The 27,470-nt window shown below is 44.8% G+C and overlaps 2 protein-coding genes across 7 annotated transcripts in view; one reads left to right on the forward strand and one right to left on the reverse strand.

Moving 5' to 3' along the window:
• Nucleotides 1-11,492, forward strand: part of lrig1 (leucine-rich repeats and immunoglobulin-like domains 1) — a 45,234-nt gene extending 33,742 nt beyond the window's left edge. Inside the window, exons 10-18 of the mRNA XM_055024770.1 lie at nucleotides 1,807-1,878; nucleotides 2,280-2,351; nucleotides 2,847-3,010; nucleotides 3,109-3,447; nucleotides 4,669-4,950; nucleotides 6,569-7,006; nucleotides 7,081-7,215; nucleotides 7,381-7,680; nucleotides 8,794-11,492. Coding sequence (XP_054880745.1) covers nucleotides 1,807-1,878; nucleotides 2,280-2,351; nucleotides 2,847-3,010; nucleotides 3,109-3,447; nucleotides 4,669-4,950; nucleotides 6,569-7,006; nucleotides 7,081-7,215; nucleotides 7,381-7,680; nucleotides 8,794-8,999 — 2,008 coding nt within the window. The 3' untranslated portion in view covers nucleotides 9,000-11,492. The remainder of the gene's footprint in view (nucleotides 1-1,806; nucleotides 1,879-2,279; nucleotides 2,352-2,846; nucleotides 3,011-3,108; nucleotides 3,448-4,668; nucleotides 4,951-6,568; nucleotides 7,007-7,080; nucleotides 7,216-7,380; nucleotides 7,681-8,793) is intronic.
• Nucleotides 11,352-27,470, reverse strand: part of slc25a26 (solute carrier family 25 member 26) — a 62,058-nt gene continuing 45,939 nt past the window's right edge. For 2 of the 6 annotated variants that reach the window (XM_055024798.1, XM_055024776.1), the window contains 3 exons: nucleotides 24,294-24,358; nucleotides 20,834-20,907; nucleotides 11,352-13,265 (listed from right to left, as the gene is read on the reverse strand). In XM_055024798.1, coding sequence (XP_054880773.1) covers nucleotides 13,039-13,265; nucleotides 20,834-20,907; nucleotides 24,294-24,358 — 366 coding nt within the window. In that variant the 3' untranslated portion in view covers nucleotides 11,352-13,038. The remainder of the gene's footprint in view (nucleotides 13,266-20,833; nucleotides 20,908-24,293; nucleotides 24,359-27,470) is intronic. The other 4 variants (XM_055024801.1, XM_055024789.1, XM_055024782.1 and 1 more) reach the window with 3 other exon arrangements.

Raw genomic sequence — 27,470 nt, forward strand, 5'->3', positions numbered from 1 at the left:
CTCCTTGGTCTAATAATGGCGGAACAGGATAATGGCATACAGGCCGCTGACTGATGTTTGGCTTCATTGCTAGCAACTGCCCTGTGGAGCTCTAATCCTCGGGGGATGATGTCCTGCAACTTCTGGGTGTGAATCTGTTTTAACAAAGAGATGTTGAAGAATTTGATTGTCGATAGGATGCTGCAAACAGTTGAGCACATGCCAAGGAGGTCAGTTAGCCATAACATTCAGGTGCATCTGACTAGTTATGTGTGAAAGTTGCACAAGTTTCTTTGCCTATAACTGAGCTGTTCTATACCAAGTTAGCGATTTGTGAAATTGGAACGAGAGAGAAGTCTTTGTGGCGCTAGGCAAGCAATCATCAACCTACAGGATGAAAAGACGATGTCCAGCCAAGATGGTTCCCAGTGTGAGCACGGCCAAAAGAAAGAGCCCAAGAAACATAGAGAGAAAGGGCTATTCTTCCAGCTGGCGGGGGTTCGCTCCCCCAATAGGCTCATTTCTATTTCTGCTCTGTGCCTCCGTTCCTCTGCTCCCCTCATTCCCACTGTCTGTTGTTGGGAGCCGGGAGAGGGTGAAATCGAGGGCTGTATTCAGTCATCAAACATCAAACGCCTCGCCTTCCCCCGCCCTCTGACCCTGCCCCCTTTTTTTTGTTTGTTTTTTTTGTTGTACCGTTGGCGGAAGCAGTTCTCTGTGTCCCAAAGATGTCAAAGCGAGCCATGGGAAAAAGAAAATGTAGAAGGGGAACAAGAAGAGGACTTCAAAGTGTCCAGCACATGGTGCTTTGCAAATGCCTTCCTCCTCCTTGATCCTTTCCACATTTTGTCTTATTATAGTCACAAACTTCTCAGTATCTTAGTGTTGGAATGAAAAAGGATAGATGGTAGGGCTGGTCGATATGGCTTAAAAATAAAATGGCCATTTTTCTCATACCGTTTTAGCCAGGTTTTTTTCTCTCGCTTTTTTATGTCTGAAAAGAAAAAAGTTCATTAATTGTGAGGGCTACATTTTCTGTTTTTTGTTTTGCATAATGCTCAGCATTGTGTTTTTTTGATTTGGATTTTAAGCAGGATACATTTACATTCTAAATTTAATCAATCATTTAGTTCAACACCTGGCCTGTAGGGGGCACTATTTTTAGTGAAGAACTTTTTAGAATTGCAAAAAAACGTTAAAATGAAAAAAAAAAAGTTGCATTTTTGAATTCAACTTTCACGCAACAGGCAAATGTCAAGGAACGCAACAGGGAAATGTCACCCAAATCCGTTTTTCATTTTTTCCCCCATATATATTAATCTTTAATCTTTATTAAGGACATGGTGCATATCCAACTATTCCATGGCAAAATGAACAATTCGATTCTGACCTTTTCATGCAAACAAAAGCAAAAGACAGATCTGCTCCACTTACACATGTGGTACTAAATCAAATACATATCTGATGTTTTTTTTTCTATCTTCTAGGAAATTACAGAAGATATTTCTAAAAAAATGTGCTTTAATGTGATTCATGCTTCCTGGGAGTTTTCCAAAAATTCAGTCTTCATAAACAGAAACTCTATTAATTGATAGAATCAATTTATCGATTCAACAGCAGTAGCGTCCAGATAAAAGTTGTCTCTGAAAAGCAACCCATTTAATCTCCCTCACCCTGTCTAATCTTTACCCAGTTCACATTTCCAGCACCCCCAATCCTTTCATCAAACCCACCATCACTAATTGTGCATCTCTCTCTCTTGCCGTCTTCCCATCTCTTCTTCCGCTCCCTCCATCAATCGACACCCTGTGGTTTCTGCGACGGCAGGACTCTGTTTGGAAACAAGATCAAATCGGTGGCCAAAAAAGCCTTCGCCGGCCTGGAGACCCTGGAACACCTGTGAGTACCCCACAGCAGAACGACTGGGTGTATAGACCAGGAAGGGCGGGGGAGCAGAGATTGCCTAAAAGTAGCTGGCAGAGGCGAGGTTGCTCGCAATTTAATAGGGCCTTTGTAAAAGGAGAAGATAGCGCGGCCAGCTGCCTCTGTCTCGTTAGTCTAGCTCAATCTCTGCCTGGATGGAGGTTTTTTTTCCCCCTTCTTGCCTCGACATAAGCTGTTGAGCATATGGTGAGCTCTGCTGTAAAAACAGAATCCCTATCAGACTTTTTTTTATTATTTTAAAGGATTTTGTTAAATGAATGGCAGAGCTAACCTGCACTTGAAAAAAAAAACAATATTTCCACCTTACCATAAAACCCTCACACAACTGATTTTGCCAATTTTTTCCGTGTTGACAGGAACTTGGGTGACAACGCCATCCGTTCTATCCAGCCCGATGCGTTCAGCAAGATGAGGAACCTCAAAAGCCTGTGAGTGGCAGCATTTGTTTTTTGTTTTGTTTTTGTTTTTTACACACACACACAAAAAAAAAATTCACTCAAAATGAGCTGTTTTTTTGCATGTTACAACAAAATTGATATTTTATCAAGATTTAATGATACATCAATGCAGGGTTTGGTCCGTAAATCTAGCTAAGCCTGGTGGTAAGGAAACTTGAGCTCGTCCTGCAACTTTCCGTGTTTTTGAGTCAAAAATTGTTTAAAGTTGAAAAGAAATTTGAAAATATCACTATGTAATTATGTGCTATTAGAAGACAAGACCAACAATACCTAAACACCAACTGTAATGTCTTAAAAATTCCTAAAATAAATAAAACAAGCAAAGCTTAGCAAGTAAAGCCTGGTGACCCGCCAGGCTTATATTACAGTGGGGGAGACCCTGCCAATGGAAAGTCATGCACAGTTTTGAAATGAAAGGAAAATGATAATCTTAAAGGTGATTTAGTGTGCTCTGCTCTCCTCTAGTCTCATCCAGAGCAACAGTTTCCTCTGTGACTGCCAGCTCCAGTGGTTGCCCTTCTGGCTCCACGCCCATGGCCTACAGGCAGATGTAAACGCCACCTGTGCCCACCCAGTGAGCCTGCAAGGAACCAGCATATTTGAAGCGCCACAAAACAGCTTTGTGTGTGGTAAGTTAGGTTTTTCAAGTGTGCTTTTTTTTTTTGGTTACCCCCACATGCCGCCATATGTTTCCTGAGCTGCTTTTTGCACCACCGCTTCTGTCCAGACGACCTTCCCAAGCCTCAGATCACCGTCCAGCCAGAGAACACGGTGACGTTGCTAGGCAGCGACGTGCGTCTCACTTGCACGGCGGCGAGCAGCAGCTCTTCCCCCATGACGTTCGCCTGGCGCAAAGACCAGGAGCTGCTCCGCCACGGAGAGATGGAGAACTTCGCACACGTGCGCACTCAGGGCGACACGCCGGCCGTCGCAGGAGGTGTGATGGAGTACACCACCATCCTGCACCTGCGGCGCGCCACCTTCACCGATGAGGGCCGCTACCAATGCATCATCACCAACCACTTTGGCTCCACCTACTCCAGCAAGGCTCAAGTTGTTGTCAACGGTACGTCGTTGTTGCAGAAGCAAAATGATTTCTAAAACACAGAAAAACTGCAGAGTATTTCTAATCTTTGTTTGGTCAGCTTTCGCTCAAATTAACCGTCTCTTCCTTGGTCACCATCTCTATCATGAACTTGCTAATCAATACATTTGACTGTATTTCAAAACAAGGTTTCTGACTATCTTTCGGAAAATGGAGATTTACAGAATTGCGACGGTGGTATTTATTTTTACTAGTTGTCTTTGTGTACAAACCAGAAATGCGCTGAACATGTTGCTTGTTTTTCTTTCTGTCTAGTTAAAGGGAACCAAAACAATTGTGAGAGTCTGAAGTACTATCGGGAGAACTGGCTCATGATCTTCTACAACCGCTAAAATCTGACGCTACTCCATCTTTGTTTACATTTTGTAAAGAAAGAAGTTGCGCCCACTTCTTTTTCAGAGGCGTTGCTGTTGCTTTCTTAAGTAGTTGTTGGTGCAGCGCCGCCACAGGCAAGGAGGTGAATAGGTCTTTCATTGCAGTGAGAAAGCGAACCGCACTAGCTGAAAATGCTACAAATGTTGCCTTTTTGAATCAGGTGTGAAGAAACGCTAAAAGTGAAGAGTTTAAGATAAAGTCAACAGAAGCCCCCAAAAAAAAGTATTTGATTGCATTTCCAAGTACTTAGGCTAGCAAAAAGCAAGAGAGAGCAAGCCTTTTAACAAATAAGAATTAATAATAAAAGTTCTTTTTTCCAACTCTTAATGTGTTTTAAATGGAACATGCAGAAATAACTTAATAAAATGAGCCACAATCTCTAGGGGATATACGCTAGTTCGGTTAGTATTTGTGGTTTAGTATTAAAGACACTTTAAAATGTTGTCTCCATCATCTCTTGGTTGTAAAATAATCCTCTTTTACCGTGAGTGATCTCATGTCACCTCTTTTTCTTACAATAATAATTAATGACAGCTCCCAGGAGGAAGGCTAGACAGAAATATTTCGAATGCTGTTCTTATTACACTAATATACCATAAATCAATGTTCGGCGCATTTCTAATACAAATATCTGCGGAGAAAAACAGCTTCCTGTAGAATTCCGCTGAAAGATTTTGGGTACAAAGTCGAAGAACATCTGGAAAAAGAAGTGAATCTCTCAATAATCTTTAACATCTGCCATTAAATTCTGAAGTGAAGGTTCTGCTCAGAGTAGATCAGAGGCTTTGATTATTCCTTTCTCCACAGTCCTGCCGTCTTTCCTGAAGACTCCCAAGGACAGCACCATCCGCACGACCCAAACTGCCAGGTTGGAGTGCGCCGCCGAGGGCCACCCGGCGCCCCAGATCGCCTGGCAGAAAGACGGCGGCACGGACTTCCCCGCCGCGCGGGAGCGGCGGATGCACGTCATGCCCGACGACGACGTGTTCTTCATCACGGACGTGAAGCCCGAGGACATGGGCGTGTACAGCTGCACGGCCAAGAACACGGCGGGCACCGTGTCGGCCAACGCCACCCTCACCGTCCTGGGTAAGAGGTTCCCACGGCGGCGTGTGGAAATAGCCGGGCGCTCGGTTGGGAATCGGTCAGAATGCAGAGCTTTTTTATTTTTCTTTTCTCGGCAGCTGCGACCGTGCTGCGGGTCAGGGGTGAGAGGTCGCGGATAGGGGTCAGAGTGTGGACGGGGGGTTCTCACAGAGGGGCGTTTGTTAGGCATTCCCACCCCCTTCACTCCTCTCAGTGGGAGGGACTACCTCGCCGCAGGCCTCACTGCTCCCAGTTTATTGGTTGGTTTACTCAGCAAACAAAACAGACTTCACTCCTGTAAGCAGTGCAGCACACACACAACATCTTTGTGTTTAGATGAGCAATGCAGTCCTCTGAAGCAAGAAGAAAAAAAAGGGGGGGAAAAATCCCCCCATTATTCTCAAACTTTTAGATTTAGGTTAGCGCCTTCTCTGCTAATCTACCCGGCAACGCAAAACACTGAATCAACAGAGCCTGTGTGCCGAATCTGTGATGTTTGGGTTGGTGCAGGGGGATGGTGGCTGCAGTCGAGGGGCCCCTGTCTGGAAAAGAAAGATGGGGGGAAGAGAGGAGGTCTGAGGCAAAGGAGAACTGGAACAGGGAAGTATGGGGAGAGGAGGAGTAGAGGGGGGGGAGGGATTGATGGAGATGGAGAAAGTATAGATAGAAGAAAAATGGGGGAGGCTGAAGTGGGTTAAGTGAGATCTCTTAATCTGTGTCCCACCGTGAGGGGAAGTGTCGAGTCTGAGTGGCTGACCCTCACACACAGACACACACACACACACACACACACACACACACACACACACACACACACACACACACATGCTCTCTCTCTCTCTTGCACAGAATTCAATGCAGTTCATTCTCCAGAATGTAAAAGTCACTCAGAGACACACTGGCTGCATTGTTCCACAGAGGATTCTCCCGCAGAGGAAATCTTGTTAGTGTGTTGTGATAAAACGTTAACTGATGCCACAGTCGATGAGGTGGAGGAGGACCGTTGTTGAATGAGACGGGGCTTTTCTCTGGGATCCTGCCACGTTCTACTGTATTAATATGGAGCAGAAAACTTGTAATGTTTTCTGCACATTGAGAAAAATGTGGGATAATATTTCACTTTTTTTTTTTGCCAAATTTGTTTAAAAAGAATTATACACAAGTAAATAAGAAACTGAAATATGTCAGAATATAACAACCATAAGTGTTGTTCATACATTTATGAATGTCTCAGTTCCAGAACAAAATATTAGATGGTTGATGCTGGTTCAGCCTCCAACCTAATGACAGGAAGAACTGTAGATGTTTACAGTCATACTATGGTGGAAATTTTGTGCAATTATTTATTCATTCTTCACAATTTTTAGGTAAGTCAACGAGAGCCACTGTGAAATGACCAAAAGGCCCCAAGTTGGGGTTTAAGTCAATGTTCTTGTTGTTTAGAGACTAAATGTTAAAACTTCCTGAGTTGCTTTCCAACTAATATCTTGTCATCTGTGTCAGTGGCACCCAAGGAAACTTAAAATGAATCCTGCTATTCCGAGTCAGATATAATTTGGTAACTGGAGAAAAAAAATACTGCATCAAATTCCAACTCCTTTCCTCCTTCCTGTTTCTGCAGCGACTCCCAGCCTGGCACAGGAAATGAAGGACCACCGTGTGGCGGAGGGCGACACGGTGGTGCTACAGTGCAAAGCCGTTGGCAGTCCACCCCCGCGAATCACCTGGCTGCGCGACGACCAGCCGCTGCGACCCTCCGACCGCCACTACTTCACCCCGGGCAACCAGCTGCTGGTCATCGGCGCCGCCTCGCCGGAGGACGCCGGACGCTACACCTGCCTCATGTCCAACACGCTGGGCACGGCGCGCGCCCACAGCCAGCTGGCCGTGACTCAGCCCAGGGGCACGTGTGTGCTGCCGCCGGGCCTCAGCAGCACCGTCACCATTGGCATCATCGTCATCGCCGTGGTGACGAGCATCGTGGCCACGTCGTTGGTGTGGGTCTTCATCATCTACCAGACGAGGAAGAAGAGCGAGGAGTGCAGCGTGACCAACACGGGTGAGTTCAGCACCAAGAACCAGAGAGGAACCGGATGGATTGCGGTTCCTAACGTCTCCGTTTGTTCGCTCCAGACGAGACGATCGTCCCTCCGGACGTCCCCAGCTACCTGTCGTCTCAGGGCACGCTGTCCGAGCGGCAGGACGTGTGCATTCGCGTGGAAGCCGGAGGTGGACCGCAGCCCAACGGGGACATCGTGGACGCCTCAGGTACCCATCAGTCCGCCCACCGCTGTCTCGTTTCTCCAAATATTTGTTCTGCCAGCAGCCTCCGGTGTCTGAGAGCCTGCTCAGAGTCGTAAATAACTCCCAGCAGACACTCTTAACACAATTTACTGCCTTCAAATGATTTATCTCCCTCCTCTGCGGCTGCAGGTTTCAACAGAGCGGTGGTGTGCACAGACTGCATGGAGACCGGCAACAGTTACTCCAACGACGTCGACTACCTGGCTCAGGGATACGGCGGCGAGTACCAGCAGCAGCAGCAGCAGCAGCAGCAGCTGCTGGGACCGCCGTCCTACTCTGAGTGTTACCCGGGGGAACCGAGGGACACGGGGTCGCACGCAGCCGCTCCGCTCTGCAACGGCACTCCCCACGGAAACCGAAAGGACACGCAAGGATCCGCTTTCCCCAAAAATCACGACACGATAGAGAGGAGTCACAACGAGCAAAGAGGTTCGTGTGCAGATCTGGAAAGTTTTTTTTTTTCTTTGTTCTCATTGCTTGGAGGAAAAAAAAAATGCCAACAGTAAGCCATAAATTTAGCTGAATTCCTGAAGCTTTACTCTCACAGGAATATCGCTTACATCAGGTGAGCTCACAGAGAACTGAAGAGAAATTCAGGAGTCCTTGTCAATTTGCATCTGGTTGTGCATTATTGCATGACCAGAGTCCCTCAGGACATGTGAGAGAGAGAGAAAAAAAAAAATCCAAAAAACGCTGAAATGAAAACCAATCTGCATGTGCAGGCCTGCGCCGGGATTTAGCCGGGGAGTCATGTGATTGGAATTGGCTTTCGGATGCCGATTCTCAACTCCGCGTGTCGGCGCAGCTCTGTGCTCACAATCCACTCCCTTTAGTTCAGTTTCCTGGAGCTGAATGATTGGTTCATGCATAAGCGCTGCCACAACCCATGATAAGTATGTGGAAGAGACGACTTACAATGCACTACAGAAAATTTGTTGTCATTTTTAAAGACCCGCCATTTTATTTTGTATTGTAAAGGGAAGACAAACCCTCACTTTTTGTTTAAAAAAAAAAAAGATGGATATACGTCTATGGGTTTTTTTTATATTTGGAGAAGATGTATGATTTCCAACCTGATGACTAGAAGAAAATTGTCATCAAATAGCCAGTAAAGACTTTAAAAAGTCATCACTTGAAATGTCATTCTGCTGTGAAAATCTAATTCAGTTTCACAAAGAACAGCCAAATTATTTTTTTCAAAGTATTTAGTATTTTAAACCATGTTTATCAAGTTTAGCCATTGTGGAAAGTCTAGAAAGCCACTAATGGCTTCGGAGCTTTAGATTAAACCATATTTATGTGTTAGAATGGCCTAGTCAAAGCCCTGTCATCCTAAATCCAATTAAAAATTGGAACTTTGGGATTTGCAGATGCTCTTGAGTTATCTAGTGGAGAAAAATGAAGTGTCTTCACAAACTATTAAGTTAACAGGCTAAACACAAATACAAACCTGTTTTCTCTACTTGGTGGTATTTCTGTCTTGGTCTTTGCCGCCGTCGATGTCGTTGACGTTTCCCCTCCCTGTGTGTCTTTGTCTCGCAGCGAGCAGAGCGGGCCACACGTCGGCGGGCCCGCCGTCGCAGGACGACTCCTTCCACGAGCCGGTGAAGCTGCCCGGCGGGACGGGCCGCCCGCCGCGCACGGACACCGACTGCGGGCCTGAGCTCAGGCAGACTCTGCTGCCTAACGGACACGCCCTCAGAGCCTCTCAGAACGAGAGCGCCCCCCTGAGGAGAGCCAGCGACTAGCAGACACTGAATCAAGCCCCAAAATGTGGACTTTTTTTTTTTTAAGGAAAAAGAAAAAAATATATATATCTTTCTTTGCACTGGGAAATAAACTGCTACCTCACATCGAGGGGAACGATCCCGAGCCTCCCGGATCCGAGGACCGACACGGCGATTCCGGGGAGGAACCAATAGGGAGAGAGTCCGGAGTCTGAAGATGGAGCTTGTGCGGGTGGCGTCCCGCCCGAGCGTATTGGCTGTACATAGTTTAAAACCTTCATTTGGGAGGTGACCAGTTTAAAGAAAGAACTCTAGCGCCAAAAAGAGAAAAAAAAAAAAAAATGTGACTTGCATTTGAAGCATGCAAACATAGGGAATCTTGTACAGTGTAATTATGTGCAGTAGGGAGGGAAACAGAAATATACAGTGGGACTTTTGACTGTACATAAGAGTTTTCTTATATATTATATAACTTTTTCAAAAGAGTGTTTGAATATATGTGCATGGCAAAGAAAGAAGTGATATTTTTATTGCTAGGGAAAAAAAAACAGCCTTTTTCAGCTTCTACCAACATCCAGCTGCAGTGCCTTATTGCATGATCAAAGATTCAACCTGTGATTTTTATTTATTTTTTTTTTTGTAATTTTCAAAGAAATCTTTTGAGAAAAATACAGGTACACCCTTCATCGCAAACAAGACACTTGGTTGCACTTGACGGTATGTTTTTAGTTTTTCCGGAGAGGAAAGTGCCATCGGCTACGGCCTTACAGAAACACAACGCCTGTGCGCCGTTGCAGTATGAAGGAAGGGCTCCGATGTGAAACCGTTTCGGTACGTTTGTGGGGCAGGCGGTCAGCTCAAGCACTTTTTAAACTCTTCGCAAGCAGATGTCGTGCACATCGTCTGTCGACAGGAGTTCGGGGGAACCTGCTCCAGGCAGAGCAGGTTTTTCCAAAGTCGCCAGGACATGTGGCGCGAATGTTTTTCCACCCGTTTGACGTCGTTATGCTACATATTACCACAAAGCTGCTCCGAACCGACTAGGATTAATGTGTCTCTTAGGATAGTTGAATTCAGTGACATTGTGACAAATGGAATAAAACTTTGTCATCACCTGGAAGCCGCAAGAGCCAAAAACGACCCCCAATAGAAATGGAGATGCACCGATCAGAGCCAATATTTGTTTTCAGAATTCGAAAACGAAACTGAGATTTCCAAAAGGCGGCGAGCTCCATTCGGTTTCCTACCGAGACTGATGGTCAAAATGCCTCCTTAGAAAAGTTTAATTTCAAATTCTGGCATCTAATCCAGAGTTTCTGCAGGTTTCACCAACTCAAATTTAGAGTTTCCAAGACCGTTATGAGTAGAATTTGAGGCCTATATATGGAAATGTACGACCTTCGTCCAACAGAGTGGTGATGTATCCACTCTAGATAAATAACCCAGCTAGTCAAGGTATGTTTTGGTTCACAGAACGTGAGCCTGTGTGACTGGATGGGACAGAAAAGTTAAGTAAAAATAAGAAGATAAAATACTAAATTAAATAGTCCTCCCAAGACCAAATTGTAAGGACCTGTGATTAACGTACTAAAAGCCAACATATTTTTTCAAAATCAATTTCAGAAATCTTAAGTCCTTAATTTTAGAGACATGAATTTAAGACATTTTATATATAAATAGTCTTGCGTCTTATGTCAGTATCAACCTCCATGCCAAGGAGTGTTGGCAGCACAGCCTGGTGTTAATTAGTTGTGAAAACGAAGGCAGTTTTGAAATATTGGCTAATATGAAAACCGGCCGATTCCAGTCACCAGCTGAAGTATCGGTGCATCTCCAGGCGCCGTCTTTCCCTCTCCATTCATTTCCTGTGGCGCCTGCGCAGTTTCGAGCTTCTAGACATACATGGCCAGTGACAAAGTTTTTCATTTATCCTTCCAAAGGTTTGAAGTTTTTGTCGCTGTCGACTCCGCCGTGTCCCGTGTGTCGGGTCCACCCCGCCCCCCGAACCTCATAGCCCATAAGGCACATTCACAATGAAAGCTACAATCGGGCTTTGTTTTGATGATGTTACTGCTGTAATCTTCCACACCTGCTGTTGTAGCAGAAAGGCCAGTATCCCGCCCACGCCCATCGCTGCAGTTCAGACACGCATGACGTCTTGAGGGTAAACGCTGTGAACCGTCGGGAAGCTCGTGAAAATGCGCTCGAACCGCCTTCTCCCGCAGTCCCTGAACACACCACGGGCCACGTTCTTTGGGTTTCAGTTTCAGAGGTAAGGCGGAGGACATCGTCCTCCTGTTACGCCTAGAGGTGACTTTCCCCCCTCCCTCACCCTAAAGGGACGAGAGACAGACAGAGACAGACAGAGCGAGGTGCAGTTCATGTTCTGAGACTAATTTATTGAAGCAAAGCGTCTGTACCAATGTCAAAGCTAAATAATAAAAATAAAACAGTGAAGTGTCTAACATGGCATTGAAGTGTCTAATAAAAATCACATTTTGCTATGATGACAGATGTTGTGCCTGTTTGTCGTTTTTTTTGTTCCTGTTTCGTGGCGATGTTAAGAGCTGAGTTGGCGTTTGGCGTCCTCATCTCCTCTGATGGAGAAGTCATCAGTTCAAACTTTGCGCTCGCTGAACCTCCAGCAGGAAATATCTCCTGGCTCCTCGCCGCTCCAAAGACAGCAGGCATTGTGTTTGGGTTTTTTTTTTTCCGGTGCCCCGTCCTCGCCGCGGCCCGTTGGAAGTTTCTGCTTTTGACTGCAGGCTCAGGATGGACATTCCAGATGGATGACTGACCAGGCCTCCACCACCAGACCTCCAACCACCAGACCTCCAACCACCAGGCCTCCACCACCAGACCTCCAACCACCAGGCCTCCACCACCAGGCCTCCAACAATCACACACCGACTACTGTTGCTTGGCAGCAGGGACATAGAGGTTAAATCTCTCCAGTAGGATGATCAAAATAATTTCCATTTACTAAACGATAAACATTCAATCTTTTCTTCTTATTCTGACATAAAACGAGACGTTTGATCTTAATTCGTTTTAAACCTTGTGGTTCCCGAATGGGAACCACAAGAAAAAGTTGTGGATCCCAGCATCTGAATCAGAGCCAGGTACCAAGCTCACAACGCAGACGCGTTGCCATATCGACGCAGAGATATGGCATCGTGGGAAAGTGTTCGCCTCCTTTCAGATTGTCAAACAAATATTAGCAAAGACGATTTGACTGAGAAAACACAGACAGGCCCATCTGTCTGTGACCGGTTGATCTTTTTGATCAACAAATCCAAAAAAAAAAAAAAAGACTTAAATAGGACTTTAAAGGACTTTGCTTCACGATCTGATCTGCAGATCGTGAAGCGAAACATCGCCATCTGATCTGCAGAAACGAAAGAACATCGGCAATGAAAGAACGCACCGCACGTCGTGCACAACAGCAGGTACGAACTGATGCATTGTGGGTGTGACTCATGGTCTGGTCATGCTGCAGTTGATTTCTTGCTCAAATTTGATGCTAAATGCTAATACGCCCATATCTGTTTAAAACAGACTTTCAGAGGACATCCTGCATTTTCCACCAACTAAACCCAGTAAAATGAACACATTCAGCTCCTTCCGTGTCTCCCACCTGTCTCAGGAAAGAGACACAATAAAGTCACGACAGGTAAGACCTCCAGCTGTAATGAAGGATCTCTTGTGGAGCGGCCGAGCCTCCGGATCGACCCCACAGGCTTGTTAACTCAACAAAGTGCTCCATTGTTGGCGGCGTCTCAGGGGGAAGGACGGCGCTCATCGTAGGTGGGGATGAGGTCAGCTTTGCTCTAGTCGGAATGTAACCACAGTGACATAACGCTGCGTCTCCCGGGTGGGTCTCTGGCGCAGGTGGCTGAGCTCAACAGAGGGACGAAAAGTATGGATAAAACATTAAACAAACGGACATTAAACGCTTGCAGGACCGGAGTCTGGAGGGTGAAATATCACAAGAAGTATAAAAGAGAGTCTTTAATTCCAAAATCCATTCCAAAATGACGGGACGGAATGATAAATACTGCTAATGTCTTTTCCACGTTATCCACCAGGAATGCAGCGTCCTGGAGAACACGGACCAGGAACCGAGCTGGTAGCGTTCCCCAAGCTGCGAGGGTCCGCCGTGGGGTGGGAGGTCGCGCCCTGAAGCCCCGCTATAGTAACGTGTGGCGGACCTTTTCGTACGCTCCCAGGAAGATGAAGCCTCCCGCGCTGATGAAGGCCGTCCTCGGGACGCTGCCTGCAAACAGCCTGCGGGGGAAACACACGGAGATCATGAGGCGTCACCTTCTCTGGAGAAGAAGTCAAGAAACGGACACAGCTGAGGCTTTTCGCTCTCTGTTCCCTGAGGAACCCCCAACACGGGGGTGTCAAACTCACTTTTGGTCCTGGGGCCAAGTCAGGATCACGACTGCTCTTAAAGGGCCGGTTGTGCCAGAATGCATTGATAAAAATAAACCTGGTCACAAATCGTTAAAACATCAGTGGATTCTTAAAATTAAACAATGTGACTGTGGGACGAATTTGGAAATATTTATGATGGTGTGACTTTTTGAACACGGACTGTAACCTGACATCAGTGAAGACCGAGGCAGCTGCTTCGCACAAGTGAGAAAGTTTTTGACAATTTTTGAGGAAAATCTGCAACAAACTCCCAACTGATAGAAACAATAAAAGTGCGGTGGATTTGTGGATTACACTTGTTCTCGTTTTCCTCATTCGTTTATCCGTTGCGACGTTTTTAACTGCGTTTCCTTTTCGAACCGGTTCGACGCAAACAAAATGTTTTTAAAAGATTCGGCGATCAGAATCAACCTGGCGATACGAATTTGACTCGATTCTGATTTCTCGAAAACAGGAAGTGGACGAGCGAAGTTCAAAACGACATTCGAAGCTCGCTGAGAGCGGTCGCTGGTTATCGTTGTTAGGAGCGGAGGCGACGTCACACTGGGCGAGTGACATCAGACCCAATACCACAGAGAGCATGTGACGTGTCACAGCTGACGGTGGTGCAACTAAATATTAGTGTGCAACATTTTTTTTGGGTTTAACAAGTGTGAGTCAGAGGACATGGTTATGCTTTCATAAAAATTGGCATATAATCCCGATCCAAACTTAATGAACGACGACAGGATGAGCAAACAGCGCCACATTAAACATGTCGATTATAAGCACAAGCAGTTCCACAAAAGAACTTTTAGCAGACAGTTTCAGCGTGTTTAGCTTCAACATTTGGCAGAACCGGACTGATTTACGGCTTTCTGGTGTTCAGGTGCTGGGAAATGGTCAGGCATAAAGCTTTGGGTTTTTTTTTCCTCATTCTTCTTCTTCTTCTCCTTTTTTTAAGGTCTGACTTGGGGGCCCAACGAGTCGCTGTTGACGTTATGGAGGTCAGAGGATGTTACGGGCCATGAGTGAGCGCCCATATCCCAAGAACCGAGCCTCCCACTCTCCTCCTGACACACACAGCTGCTTTTGGAATCAGGCTTTGAGCCCCCCCACCTTTGTTCCTCGCTGCAACTCTCATCCCTCAGTTTTTTTTTTCTTCCCCCTTTCCTCTCACTTTCTCTGCTGCTCCACAAACGGCCAGATGACATCCACACATGTCGGTGTGCCGTCCATCCGTCCGACGCCCTTCCTCACCCCGGCCCTTCCTCCCCTTTCCCCTCAGAGCTGGCTCACTCATACGGGATTTCTCTGCCGCTCCTCGTTTCTGCTGCGTCATCCACCTCTTCGACACATGCTCGCGTTGTCTCTCCCCGCTTTTTTTTTGTTCCTGCGCTCTCCCTCCTCTTCTCTCCGAGCATTTGCCTACCGACACCTTCCGTCTGCCAATACGCCCCCGCGCTCACATGGCCTGGCCCCGGCCCGGGCCAGATGTTACGGATGACGGCTGCCTTGCGCGTTGAGCTCGGCTCGCAGGCGCAAGGGGGGAGGAGGAGGAACAAAAACTGACAGCCGCACATAAAAAATAAAAAATAAATAAAAAGCCTGTCTGCGTTTATCATTTGCGTGGGAGTGTTAGTCCTTATGTTTCGGGTCTGTTTTCATTTTTGCAAAATCACCTCTGAATCGCTGCAATAACAGACTTCGCTTTTCGTCGACTCTCAAAGCCAGAAATATGGCGAGATTTGACCTGAGCGATTACTTTTTTATTCTCCTTTTTTTTTAAAAAAAAAACCTGAACCAGAAATAAAATGTGTGATGTGAACTATTTTAGAATGACGTCAACTGTTTGGTTTTTTTCTTTCAGAAAACATAACTGATCATGTTGAATCAAAAAGCACAAAATCTTATCAGAAACTAAATTAAAAATAACTTTTTTGTCAAAATATGGAAGCTTCATATTTTAACATTAAACAAACAAACAAAATATAGGCTGCTACTTCCAGCTAGGGCTGGGGGACATGAGGAAAATCTAACGTCTAGATATATTTGTGCTATAATATCACGATACGTGATATGTATCACGATATTCTTAAACGAGCTCCAATATCATTTTAAACTGGACTCCTTGTTTCGCCCCCAGAGAGAGGGAAAGTTGTGCTGGACTTTGACAAACTGAACAAATAGATGTGCTGTGGTGTTTTGGTGCAGCTTAGAAATAAAAAGGGCGACCTGAACGCAAACCGACAGATCAGTGAAGCAGGTGTTTAAATCAGCTCCTCTACCACAGCGTCCATGAGAGCAAAATGCACACCGAGCATGAAAACATAAAACCGTAACTGAATGTTCTGTTCTATGTGGCTCATTGTTTGAGTGTTTTGGTGCCGAATCCGGACGCAAGTTGCGTTGCCGTCAGCTGCTATGGCAAAACAATGAGTAGTTTTTGAGCTATTTTTCCACCAAGTGGGTTTTTCTTTTGAATCGGTGTTAATCATTGACGTAAACAAGCCTCTATATCTCACCGAAAAGTTACTTCTAAGCTAGTTTTTTTTTTCGTTCTTATTTTAAGCAGACTAGGACGTTTGCCCTAAAAACCAGGCAAAAAAGGTTTTGTGTTCCGTCAGCGACGTCAGCACCTGAGCTCTGGGTCTCTACAGCTCCTCCAGAGTTACCAGAGGTCCTTATCATGGCTTCGAAGATAAACAGCGGACCTTGTATTTAAGATGTGCAATCCCGTTGCTTTGCAGTTTTGTCAAAAAGAAAAAAAGAAAGAAAAAACCTGCTTTGACTTTGGGGATTGTTCTTCGGTCTTTGTGTTTCTGTTTGTTCACAAATCTTCGCAGAACGTCGGCGTTTATACTTTGGCTGCCGCGTCATTATGCCAAAAATATTCCTTTTATCGAGTTAAACTGTGAATATTTTTGCCCCCTTTTTCCTCCAAAGTCATTAAGCAGTTTCCACTTTTTTTTTCCAACAAAGTAAAAAAAAACAAAAAAAACAAAACAGGAATCCTCAACGCTCACATTAAATTTTGTTGTTCTCAGACGGTTTATTTTAACGACGTTGGCATTCGTTTCACATTTTTCGCCCGTCCTACTTCATCACGTAAATAGACCTTCATTAAGACGTGTTTTCTTTTGAAAAGCCAAATATGTTTCTTTGAGTCACCGCCATGCCATTAGCTCGATGGACTCCTTCTCGACGGAGCGTGGGTGGTCTTCTGAAAATACTTTCATATTTCAGATGTTTTTGCCTTCCCTTTTTTGAAACCAAATTGGGTTTCAAGTATCCCTCTGCAGCCTCCGCCTTTTCTCCAAATATAACCACATCTGGCACCAAAAAGAGCAAGATGCGGCCAAAGCTCGACGCTGTAAAACCTCCCGTGTCACCGACGCTGTTTTTTGTACCTCATTTTGGCATTAAAATGATCAGCTAATGTGCTGGAAGTCTTAAAAAAACAACAAAAAAAAACCTGTTCACACTCATTGCATTCCCATTTTTCAAACCACCTAAACGTGACTTGCCTTACTGTTGCTATTTGGCCTCTTCTGGGGCTGCAGTCGCAACCAGAGGGAGCACTAAACACCAATTACGGAACAATATCCAACAATTTTTGTTTGTTTTCTCAAAGTGAGTCACACTTTAAGAAATGAAGTTCTCAAAAGTTTCCACTTAGTCATCTGGATCACTGGAACGCCCAGCAGCAGCGCGAGGAGAGAGCTGCTTTTGAACGCCAAGCTGTTGTTTCGTCTCAGCTCTCCGCCCGAGTTCCATTTCCTGTCTGGGATCAGGCCCACCTGTGTGGACCGCCGGGCGACGTCAGAGCCGGGCCAGGACTCAGACATTCCCCGCTGAGCATTTCCCCCTCCGACGCATCCCGCCGGCCAATCACCTCTCCCTGAGGAGTCGGGGTCAGAAATAGCTCATAGACGAGTGTGTGTGTGTGTGTGTGTGTGTGTGTGTGTGTGTGTGTGTGTGTGTGTGTGTGGTGTGTGTGTGTGTGTGTGTGTGTGTGTGTGTGTGTGTGCGAGAACAGAGGTGTGCTCAGAGAAAATGACTTGGCGCTGGTGGAACCGTTTGGTTCTGCTTTCGTGATTTTTTTTTTAAGTATGCGTGTAAAACTGATCCGTGTCGTCCCGCGTTCTGATACCACCACTGCCGTGCTTTGCAGTTGGAATGATGTTTGAAAGTGGGACTATTTTCTATGTTCTGCGTTTTTCTCAAGATTAATCAGACGGCAGGACGTCAGCAGATGTTGTTTTTCTTTTTCATTAATTTAAGTGTGCAGAACCGGATCACACGATTCTTATTTTCATTCTGTTTTTTTATATGTTGCTTGTATTGAACAGGTCACAGATTTATTCCTTTTAAATTTGTAACCTGGTAAAAATGCTTTTTATTTATTTTTCCCTTTTTTGATAGAAGAAGCTTCTTAATTTGTCTCAATTGCCCTGCAACATATTGCATTTCTATTCATCGCTCAGTGTGCAATACGTTTTCTAGATGAAAAAGATGAAAAATAGCCTTTATGGCTAACCCTGGCATAGTTTGTGATGCACATTTTCACTTTTTAAATAAATCCAGAAACAATCAGTTATGCAGCGGCTAACACGCTTCTACGTTTGAACAGATGTTTTTGATTTTTTTTTTAATGAAACACTAAATTTAGCTATAGCTCCGCGTTCTTTAATGGAGAGAACAGTTTCAAGCTCATCAATGAATTAAAGTCACAACTACAGCAAGCGATAAGTGCCAAACGCAGGGACTTTACAGCTGGAAGACAACGTCAGCGAGAAAAGCCTCATTGGCCAGCAAGTAAATAAAACAGAGGAACAACAAATGAACAAACACTGACTACTGCGTGTTTTTCCTTCCACTTAACCTTCCATCCGTGTCCTTTTTGATCTAAATTAGCTGCCTGTTGGGCCAAACAAAAGATTGTAAAGAGAAACACGGCCGAATCGCAACAACTAACTTGCAAAGGTTTTTTTTTTTTTTTTAACAGTCTCACAAACCAAAAAGGATTAACCACCTGGCTCAGTACGAGGTACAAAACAGGCGGAAAAAAATGTTTTTGGATTTCAGAACATTCCAGCAAAGTACACCAGGCTCCTGACCTACCAGTATGTGTTGACATGACTTTTTAAATTTAGTTAGTTGATGCAGAAAATATTAGACAAAAACAAAACACAAACAAAAAAAAAACCAACCCGGATTTCATTGACTTTTAGCTGCTCTGCTCTGAAAAGCTCCAGCCTTTAAATCAGAAAAAAAGGCTTCCTGAATAAAAACCTAAAACCTTAATCGGGGAAAAAAAAGTACACACACACAAAAAAAGAAGAAAAGGTACAATTAGAGCTCGGCATCTCCAGGAGGCCGTGTGCGGTGGCTTCGCTGCGTTTGCATATCCTCCCCTACGTTTTGCATAAGCAGTGAATCTGAAAACGCTTCAGGTCGTGCCGGCCATTAGTCTGTAGTCCTGACTTGACTCCCGGTGCAGCGTGGGTATTTTGCAGGTTACTGTTGGAGGCTTAAGGAGGGCGGGGGAGGGGGAGGTAGGCTGCAGCGCTCCCTGCTAAGTCAGGGTCTCTGGGGTTTAGCGCACACATGGAAGCACTTTAGAGCTTCACTACACTGCAATTGGGCCCATTACCATAATTACAGCTTTAAAGCCCCAGCAATTTGTATCAGGCATGCACCGGTGCAACAAGCAGGCCTTTGGCCCTGGAGAACAACAGCTTCTAACCTTATACTTCACACACACACACACACACACACACACACACACACACACACACACACACACACACACACACACACACACACACACACACACACACACACACACACACACACACACGCACACACACACGCACACACACACACACACACACACCTTTGTTACAGCATTCCATCGGATGCGTCCGACTGCCTTCTAAGGACTTACATTGAGAAACAAAGCATGTGTTTGGCGTGTTGTGGAGCGTCATACACATGTATGTTCCACAGGTATGGCGAAGACCAGGACGAGTTGGATAAGGTTAGAGAGAAGACAGGAAGGGAAGAACAACTCCAAACATCTCCGAGTGGAGTGGAGCAGCCAAACTGAGGCTACTGCTGACGTTTGACAGCGTCCTTGCTGCTCACGAAAACAAAAACTTCTTTTTAAACAAAACTAGGTTTCAGATAAATGAGCCACTGCAACATAAAGAAGCTAAACGGTAGAGAGGACTGCTCCTGTTACAACCACAAACCTCCACAATTTTTTTTGTTTGATCTCACAAAAGAATTGTCAGATGAAAAACCTTTCACAACAATTACATTTGCAAGTCTTTTGGTTTATGTTTCCACCAACTGAAATACTTGTATTTCAGTTGGTATTGAACACAAAAAAACCGTCTGGAATAGCTCAAACTCAGCACAGACCAGATGAAGAGTGCGTGTAAACACTCGTCTTACCACGAATTCTTAATTGGATTTAGCTCTGAACTTTGACTAGGCCATTCTCGCACATGCTAGAGACCTTCTAGCACATTTGACTGACACTTACAGTTGCTTATGGTATAGCGAATTGACTTTTGAGAGTAGGTGTAGGCAAAGTAAGATTTTTTTCTTCCAACTACTTTTTTCCATTCAAAACGCTTGTTCATTTTAAAATGCAAACGAATGAAAAAAATAAAAAATAACAGCTGGCTTGTGAAAGCAGGTGGTTGATCTGAATTTTATTTAGGGGCATCAAAGTAAAGACGGCCGGCTCCAAATGTGTGCCACACCTTTCAGATTTTATCATAACGTGAAAAAATGTGTGTGGGGGGGAACAAATTTTGTATGAATAGTTCTGTCTGGAAGGTACAGTACAAATGTGTGTGTGTGTGTGTGTGTGTGTGTGTGTGTGTGTGTGTGTGTGTGTGACAGAGACAAAGGGGGGGGGGGCGGACCCAAACGCTGTGAGCATTAAGCTGAGACGCATCCCGACTAACTGATGGTGGCTTGTACACAAGTGGCCCATTATTCACCACAGCTGAGGGTTTGTTTTAGCACAGGCGGCCCTCTGAGGCCCCATTAGACCTGGCCCCTTTTGTCCGGCGCGTATCATAAACACATCAAAACACTCAAATAAACCCGTCCACTTGGCCCTTCTAACACCTTAATCAATAGGACGATAGAGTGAGTCTGCAGCAAAAAGCTTTTATGCATCTCATTTTTCAGCCGCCGCCGTAAATCCGCCCCCGTCCATCCGGTCCCCCCGGGGACACCGCTCTCTTGTGTGGACGCGCTCCATTGTGTGCCGGGGAGGCGGAGGAGGGGCAGCTGAACGGAGTCACGTAAAAAAAAAACAAAAAAACTGGAGGTTTCCTGAGGATGAAACCGCTTTCTTTGTTTGTTTGACAAGTCGATCACGTTTTCAGCAGACTGAAGAGAGACATCCTCACCCTGGAAAGCCTTTGCTCCTCCACACGTCGCAGAGCACCATCGGGATGTTGCCGCCCGCCGTGGCTGAGCCCGCCTGCAGGAGGACAGAGAGCAAATAGAGGTGTGATGACGGATGGATTGCCTCGCTCCCTTCCTGCTCCTCGGACAGGCACTCGGTTTGCTCTGCCTTGGCGGAGATTCCTTCAGCTGCCTCCCTCCTTCGCCTCTCCCCTACAACGTTTTCTGGACTGGGACAGCTGTGTCAGCACAGGTGTCACCTCCAGCAACCACCACTGGACCCGTCCAAAAAGGGAGGGGAAAAAAAAAGAAAAACACTCAAGTTCTCCTGGTCCTCCCCAACATCCATCAACCTGCTGCTGTTATTTACGCTCTGCAGACGAGCCGAGCAGAGAGTTTTCTTCATCCATCACTGCAGCCGACTGAGTGGAACAGCAGGAGGTTAAAGAAGAGGAACGACAAAGAGGCCAAATGTCAAAGATAAAACGATTGATGAAATCATACCGGAGTATTGAACAAAAATCACCTTTTCATACAGATTGACGATTTTCTAAAGTGGTTGCTGGTACTGTTGGAGTACCTCAGGGTTCTATATTTGGTCCTCTGTTCTTCGCTCGTGTATTAGTGATTTTGATTTTAGTTCTTCCACATTTCAGTTGGAAAAATTAGGAATCACAGTCTTCATAATTTTGTGATTTGACGCATCGTGATTTGATGTTGTGATCTTGTCTTGTACCATCAACCTGCCAAGATGGATATCAGCCTCTGTTGCACTTGTTAAATAATGCACATTGTCTATTTTAAATAAAGAAAGTAAAATAGAACAAAAGAAAGAGCATAATGGAATAAAGGTTTGTCTATAAAATGTGATCTGTTACATTGATAGCAGGACCTTCTCTCCTCCACGTGAAGAGGAAAAACACCCAGTCTCCCCGTGTTTCTGTTGGAGACAGGTTGCTGAGAAATTGCTCTCCCCCCCGACAAGTTTTCTTTTCCTTTATGGCTATGGAACGATGGAAAGAGGGAATGAAGGAACAGGGCGTCCACACACACACACACACACACACACACACACACACACACACACACACACACACACACACACACACACACAGGTCCCTGCAGCAGCGCTGTGGCTAAGCAGGCAGTCGGAGTCCTGCTGTGGAGGCTTTCGCACATCCAGCTGGGTCCCTGGATGGTCGCCTGTTTTGCCGACTGTACAACGCGACCCTTTCTTTCTATCCGGTGTGGTGAGGAAACCGAGCTCCAGCCCCTCAGACTTCCTGCGGTTTGTCCGATCCAAACCGTCCACACCAGTTCTGCTCTGCTCTGAACCTGCGTTGATGATGTGAAGCGACACTTAGACAATTTAGAATAATTTGCAATGTATTAGTTGTAAAAATGTGTTTAGATTCTGGATGATAATTTACACTTTCAATTTGGAGCTTGGAATGGATTCTGTAATTTGGCATCTAAAGAGCTGGCTGGTAAAAAGTGATAAGAGATCCATTTTCAATTTATTTGTGTTTATTAAAATATAATTTCAAATAACTGACTTATAAAATGATGCCTACAGTCTTTGTGCAACCTCATTTTTAAAATAATCCATGCTTCAATTACTTCATGGAGTGCACCGGTTTGCAATCTTGCTACATTCTTACAGCAGAGTATTTGTGAGGTCAGACACTGATGTTGGCCGATCCCAAAATGGCTTCGGAACAGAAGGGGGACAGACTCAAACTTATTGAAATTTATACGCGTGTGACCGTGGACATGATAGGAATGACTGAATTCACTGATTTGGAGGGCTGACCCAATACTTTGGCCACATTGTGTCTGTTTCCAGAATACATTTTCTTTTTTTCCAAGGTTTTTTTTTTCTAAATAATAGAAAAAAGAAGAACCTAAATAAAAAAATCTACCCAGATTTGACCACAGTAAAGATTATATCTAACCCAACTCAGCCCGAGCCCAGAGGCATTGTGTCAGAGCCAATTCACTTTAACTTAGAACTAACAACTAAACCCACCATTATTTTACCTAAAGAGTTTATTGCTTTCGTTGAAAAATAATTCAATTCATTTTCTGCTTTTTTTCCAACGTCCTCCAGCTCCATTTTGTCACTTGTTGTAAAGGCAGGTTGAATCAGTGTGAATCATCTGGGACGTGTGGCTGACAGGATCCTATCCTGCTGCTGCTGCTTGAGTGGAGCAAGTGAAACTATCAACATGAAGTTAATAAGTAGATTATCAACTTCATGTTGCACATTTTCACTTGGTTTTCTGTGTGCTGTATGTATTGCAGGCGTATTAAAAGAGCCACAGAAGCCAGAATTTGGGGTCGGGTTCGGGTCGGCCCGTAAATCTAAACTCCAGTCCAGACCACATAAGGACCCTGCTCTTTGTAAAAAGCCGTATCAAAGCTCATGACATTTTCCTTAGTAAACAATAGTCTAATAAATGACATCAGAAGGTAATTTGACATCATAAAACATATATCTTATAGTAACTACTGAATTCAGTCAAAAGGACGTGATCATATTTTTTTTCCCCTTGATGAGCAAAAAACGTCCCAAACTTTGCTTCCTTGTGCTTAAAATTTTCTGCAGAGCAAATAAACCCCCCCCCAAAAAACATAAAGAAATCTTGGCCTTATAAAGTTATAGCTGGACCTGTGCTGCAGGCAGAGCCCTCAGCGGGTGGTTAGATTACAGCAGCTGCCTGTCAGATGAAGTTTACTGGAAGCTTTTGTACCGTGCAGTTCCACCTCCAGCCAACGGCTTCTCGTCAGAGATCCAAGCCTGTCCAATTGTTTTGTTGATTCCAGTCTCATTAGTTGGGATGGGGGTGGAAATGGAACACTGTGTCTTCTCCAAGGACAGTCCGTGTGTGTGTGTGTGTGTGTGTGTGTGTGTGTGTGTGTGTGAGAGAGAGAGAGATGGGGGTGTCCTGCTCACATACGCATGCAGGACACCTTGAAAGAAGCCAGACGTACAGTTGGACGGAGCCAGAAGAGAAAAAGGTAGTGAGAAAGAGGAGGAATATCACCACACAGAGGAGGAGGAGGAGGAGGGTGGGGGGAGTTAACAGCAGGGACAGCCTGCTTTGGCTTCACCTCTGCATGACATGCAGCACCGCGATGGAAACTCCCTCGTAGCAGAAATGAGTCCTCACTCTTAACACTAGCCATGCACACAAACATGTCCCTGCCTCCTCTGTTCCCCCCCCAAAATACTATCCACACCCCCCCTTCTCCTGCCTCCCCCAAGCAGGTGATGGATGTGCGCTGTCCCGGTTCTACCTCGGCTTGCTCTGCCCCCTCGCCCCCACTGACACCGGAGAAATGCGCTCGGGCTGCGGGCCCAGTCCGTGGCTCTGCTCCCTGCCTGCGAGGCATCACCTGACAGCGGTGTTTAAAAGCAGCTGCCGGAGGAGCTCGTGTGTGCGTGTGCAGAGCGTGTACCTTGGCCAGCATGATCCTGGTCTTCGCCACGTCGAGAGGGGTGGTGACGAAGGCTGCCACCGCGCCTACAAAAGACAGGCGCGTTTAGTCAAACGGATACCTTGAAAATACACAAAACCAATAAATCTACTTGACCGCCGACACTTTAAGGGGAAAGGAGCCAGAACGCTCGGCCTGTTGGTTTCCAACGTTCATAAAAAAATAAAAAAAAGACAATAATCTTCATCCAAGCCCATCCTACTGTTGCTCAAACAGAAACACAAAACGAGACACCTTGTGATTTCCATCACCTTCACTGCAAAAACACAAAATGTTTGGTTTAGTTTCTAGAGAAGATTATCTTAATACAATTGAAATAAGACAAAAACTCGGCTAACTCACAAGTAACTTTTCAGCACGATATGACTTTGATATAATTTTGTGAATTGCACTTATACATCACATAGATTTGCTGTATATAGTTTGCATCTGTAGCTTCCTGGCAGATTAGTTGTTAGGACTCAAAACAATTACAATCAACATGCAGAACAACATACATTACAACAGATTTCAATGTATAGCTAAAAGTAGTGTGATTTACAGTGAACATTTCTAGTAAAAATAAAAAAAATCAAACGAGTCACAGCCATTAAAAAAACACGTAAAGAGCTGTTAATTTAGAAAAGGCGATAAAATAAGACATGAGCACAATTTTGGTTATCTGGTAACCACTGCTTCCTGAAACAGTTCAATAATTAAAAAATTCTTCATTTTAAATTCAATGCTTGTTTTATGTCAATAATTCCTTAATATTGATGAAAAAGTACGAGTTAGAAGTGAAACAATCTGCCAGCGGCGCAAGATTTTCCCCATATCACAAATTAAAATGTCTTCTTCCAACGTTAGATTATTTCACTTAAAGCTAGTATTTTGTTACCAACATTAAGACATTTTTGACTTAAAACAAGTTGCTATATCTTGCTGAGAAGTTACTAGTAAGTTAGTTTTGTCTTATTAACTGAGATATTTGCAACAGAAACTAGACCAAAAAACGACAACAACGAAAAACTTGGTAAGATTTTTGTGTTGCTCTTAAACGTCTGACCCAATCCTTCCCCTGAGCTACGCACACGTGCAGACTCTCCAGCACACAGGTGCAGACTTGATCTCACACCTGCGTAGTAAAACAAAAAAAATGATATTTGTATCTACGTATGAACATGCTCACACAAACATCCGTCAGAACGGCTTTTCGGAGCAGCTGCACGCCGACTTCAAGCCAAGTTAGCACAGCTTCCTCCCGCTGTTGCACTCACTGACTGCAGAGACATAGTTTTGTACTCATCTGGTTAAAAGGAGGTCAATTTATATTGTTTTGATTGTTTAAAACGACAAAATACTTGGGGAAAAGATGTAGATAATGTGGCATAAAACTACAGGGTCTCCTTTTGTCATTTCACAAGGACAAACTTTGATGGATGTCATTGAGGCATAATATAATAGACCTATACACTGCATGAAGACCTGAATTGCAGTGCATTCACTCTGATCCCCCTAAATCAAACTTGGTGCAACCAATGGCAGCCAGAAGTCCAGCAGTGTGGACAAATTGTCAAACAATATCCCACACTTCAGGAAACCCAAAGTAAAATATTTTTAGAGGCTCCAAAAATAATAAACAAATAAATAATAAAAAAAGGTCAGCCAGAGATACACTGGAATATATTTGTATGGTGATAAAATGGCCCAGTCAAAGACCAGATCTAAAGCCAATCGACAGTCTGTGCCATTGCTTCACAGCTGAGTTTCATAGACATTCGCTATCCACTCTGACTGAGCATGAGCAAGAACAAGAAATGGGCCGAAATTTTAATATCCAGATGTGTAAAGCTGGTAGAAACTTCATCCATTTTACTTTGAAATGTCCTTTATTTATTTTTTTGTAATGTGTCAAAATCTGCAAAGGTTCAAGGCCTTGAACAGCAAATGCTTTTCAAGGCATGGCGTGCGTAAAACAGGAGCTCCATCGCGAGGTTGAGGTTTTTCACTTCTCTGTCTCGCTTGGATAAACACGGAAATAAAGAAGACTTACTGTAACATCTTTTATGATATTTTTTGGAAAACGGTCAAAGAACGCATTAAGCAAATAAATCTTCAATGTGGAGAGCTTTATTAGATGATCTAAATTTGGCTAGATAGTAAAAAAAATCCCACGATGGGGTTGAAGGCTGGAAAGAAATCAGTCGATGACCTCATTCTTTTTCTCGGTCAGTTTTCACGAGGATGCAGAGAGGAAACCGAGTTCAAGTCTGTCATAAGTCAGAGGAGGATACAAGCGGAGATCTTGTGGATGATTTAAAATGCCTCTGAGTATTTCAAAAGGCAGGGAGATTACAGATGAGCGAAAGAGAGTTTGTAGTGGGCAGGATCTCAAGGTGTAGCCGTGGAGCAGAGAGGGAAGCTTAAGGCCTGATTTTTGATGTTTTGCAGATGACGTAGTTGTGTTGGCGTCTTTATATCATGACAAGTTACGGGGTGTGGGGGAGGGAACCGGACCGGTTCAGAACCGAGCGTGAAGCTGTCGGGAGGAGAGTTAGCTCCTCTGATGCCATAGTTCCCAACGGCAACACGGTGGAGTAATCCCTCTGAACGGGAGGACAGCCTCTGCCTCAAGTTGAGAGATTTAAACGTCTTGGTGAGTTGTTAACAAGTGATGATAGGATGGATAGGAAAAATCTGCAGTCTGCAGTTTTGTGGGACTGACTGGTTTGTTGTGATGAAGAAAGAGTCGAGTCAAAAACCGAAGCTTTAGATTTATCAGTCTGTCTACTATTTAACCGAGAAGGTAGGATCAGCCGCTCTGCGTTGATCCCTTTGGAGGTTTTCTGGCAATTGCCTGATAGGAGGAGATCTGAAACATATCGAGGACACAGACGGGCAGACAGACAGATGGATAGGTCCGTCTATCCATCTGTAGATGGACTGATTGATGGACCATCAATCAGTCCGATTGATGGTCGTCTTCGATGTCAGAGTGTACGATAAAGACATGAACACCATCCCTATTGCCTCTCTTTCATCACACCTCAACCTTTTAAATTCTGAACATTGCCGATATTTAAGCTCCCAGATGTTCAAACGTAACCAAGTCTCCTCCAGCAGACCAAAGTCTCGTTTCATCACTCTGACGCTTCCTCT

Source organism: Poeciliopsis prolifica, unplaced genomic scaffold (assembly GCF_027474105.1).
Source record: "Poeciliopsis prolifica strain line A6 unplaced genomic scaffold, Auburn_PproV2 SCAFFOLD003, whole genome shotgun sequence".
NCBI classification, from domain to species: domain Eukaryota; kingdom Metazoa; phylum Chordata; class Actinopteri; order Cyprinodontiformes; family Poeciliidae; genus Poeciliopsis; species Poeciliopsis prolifica.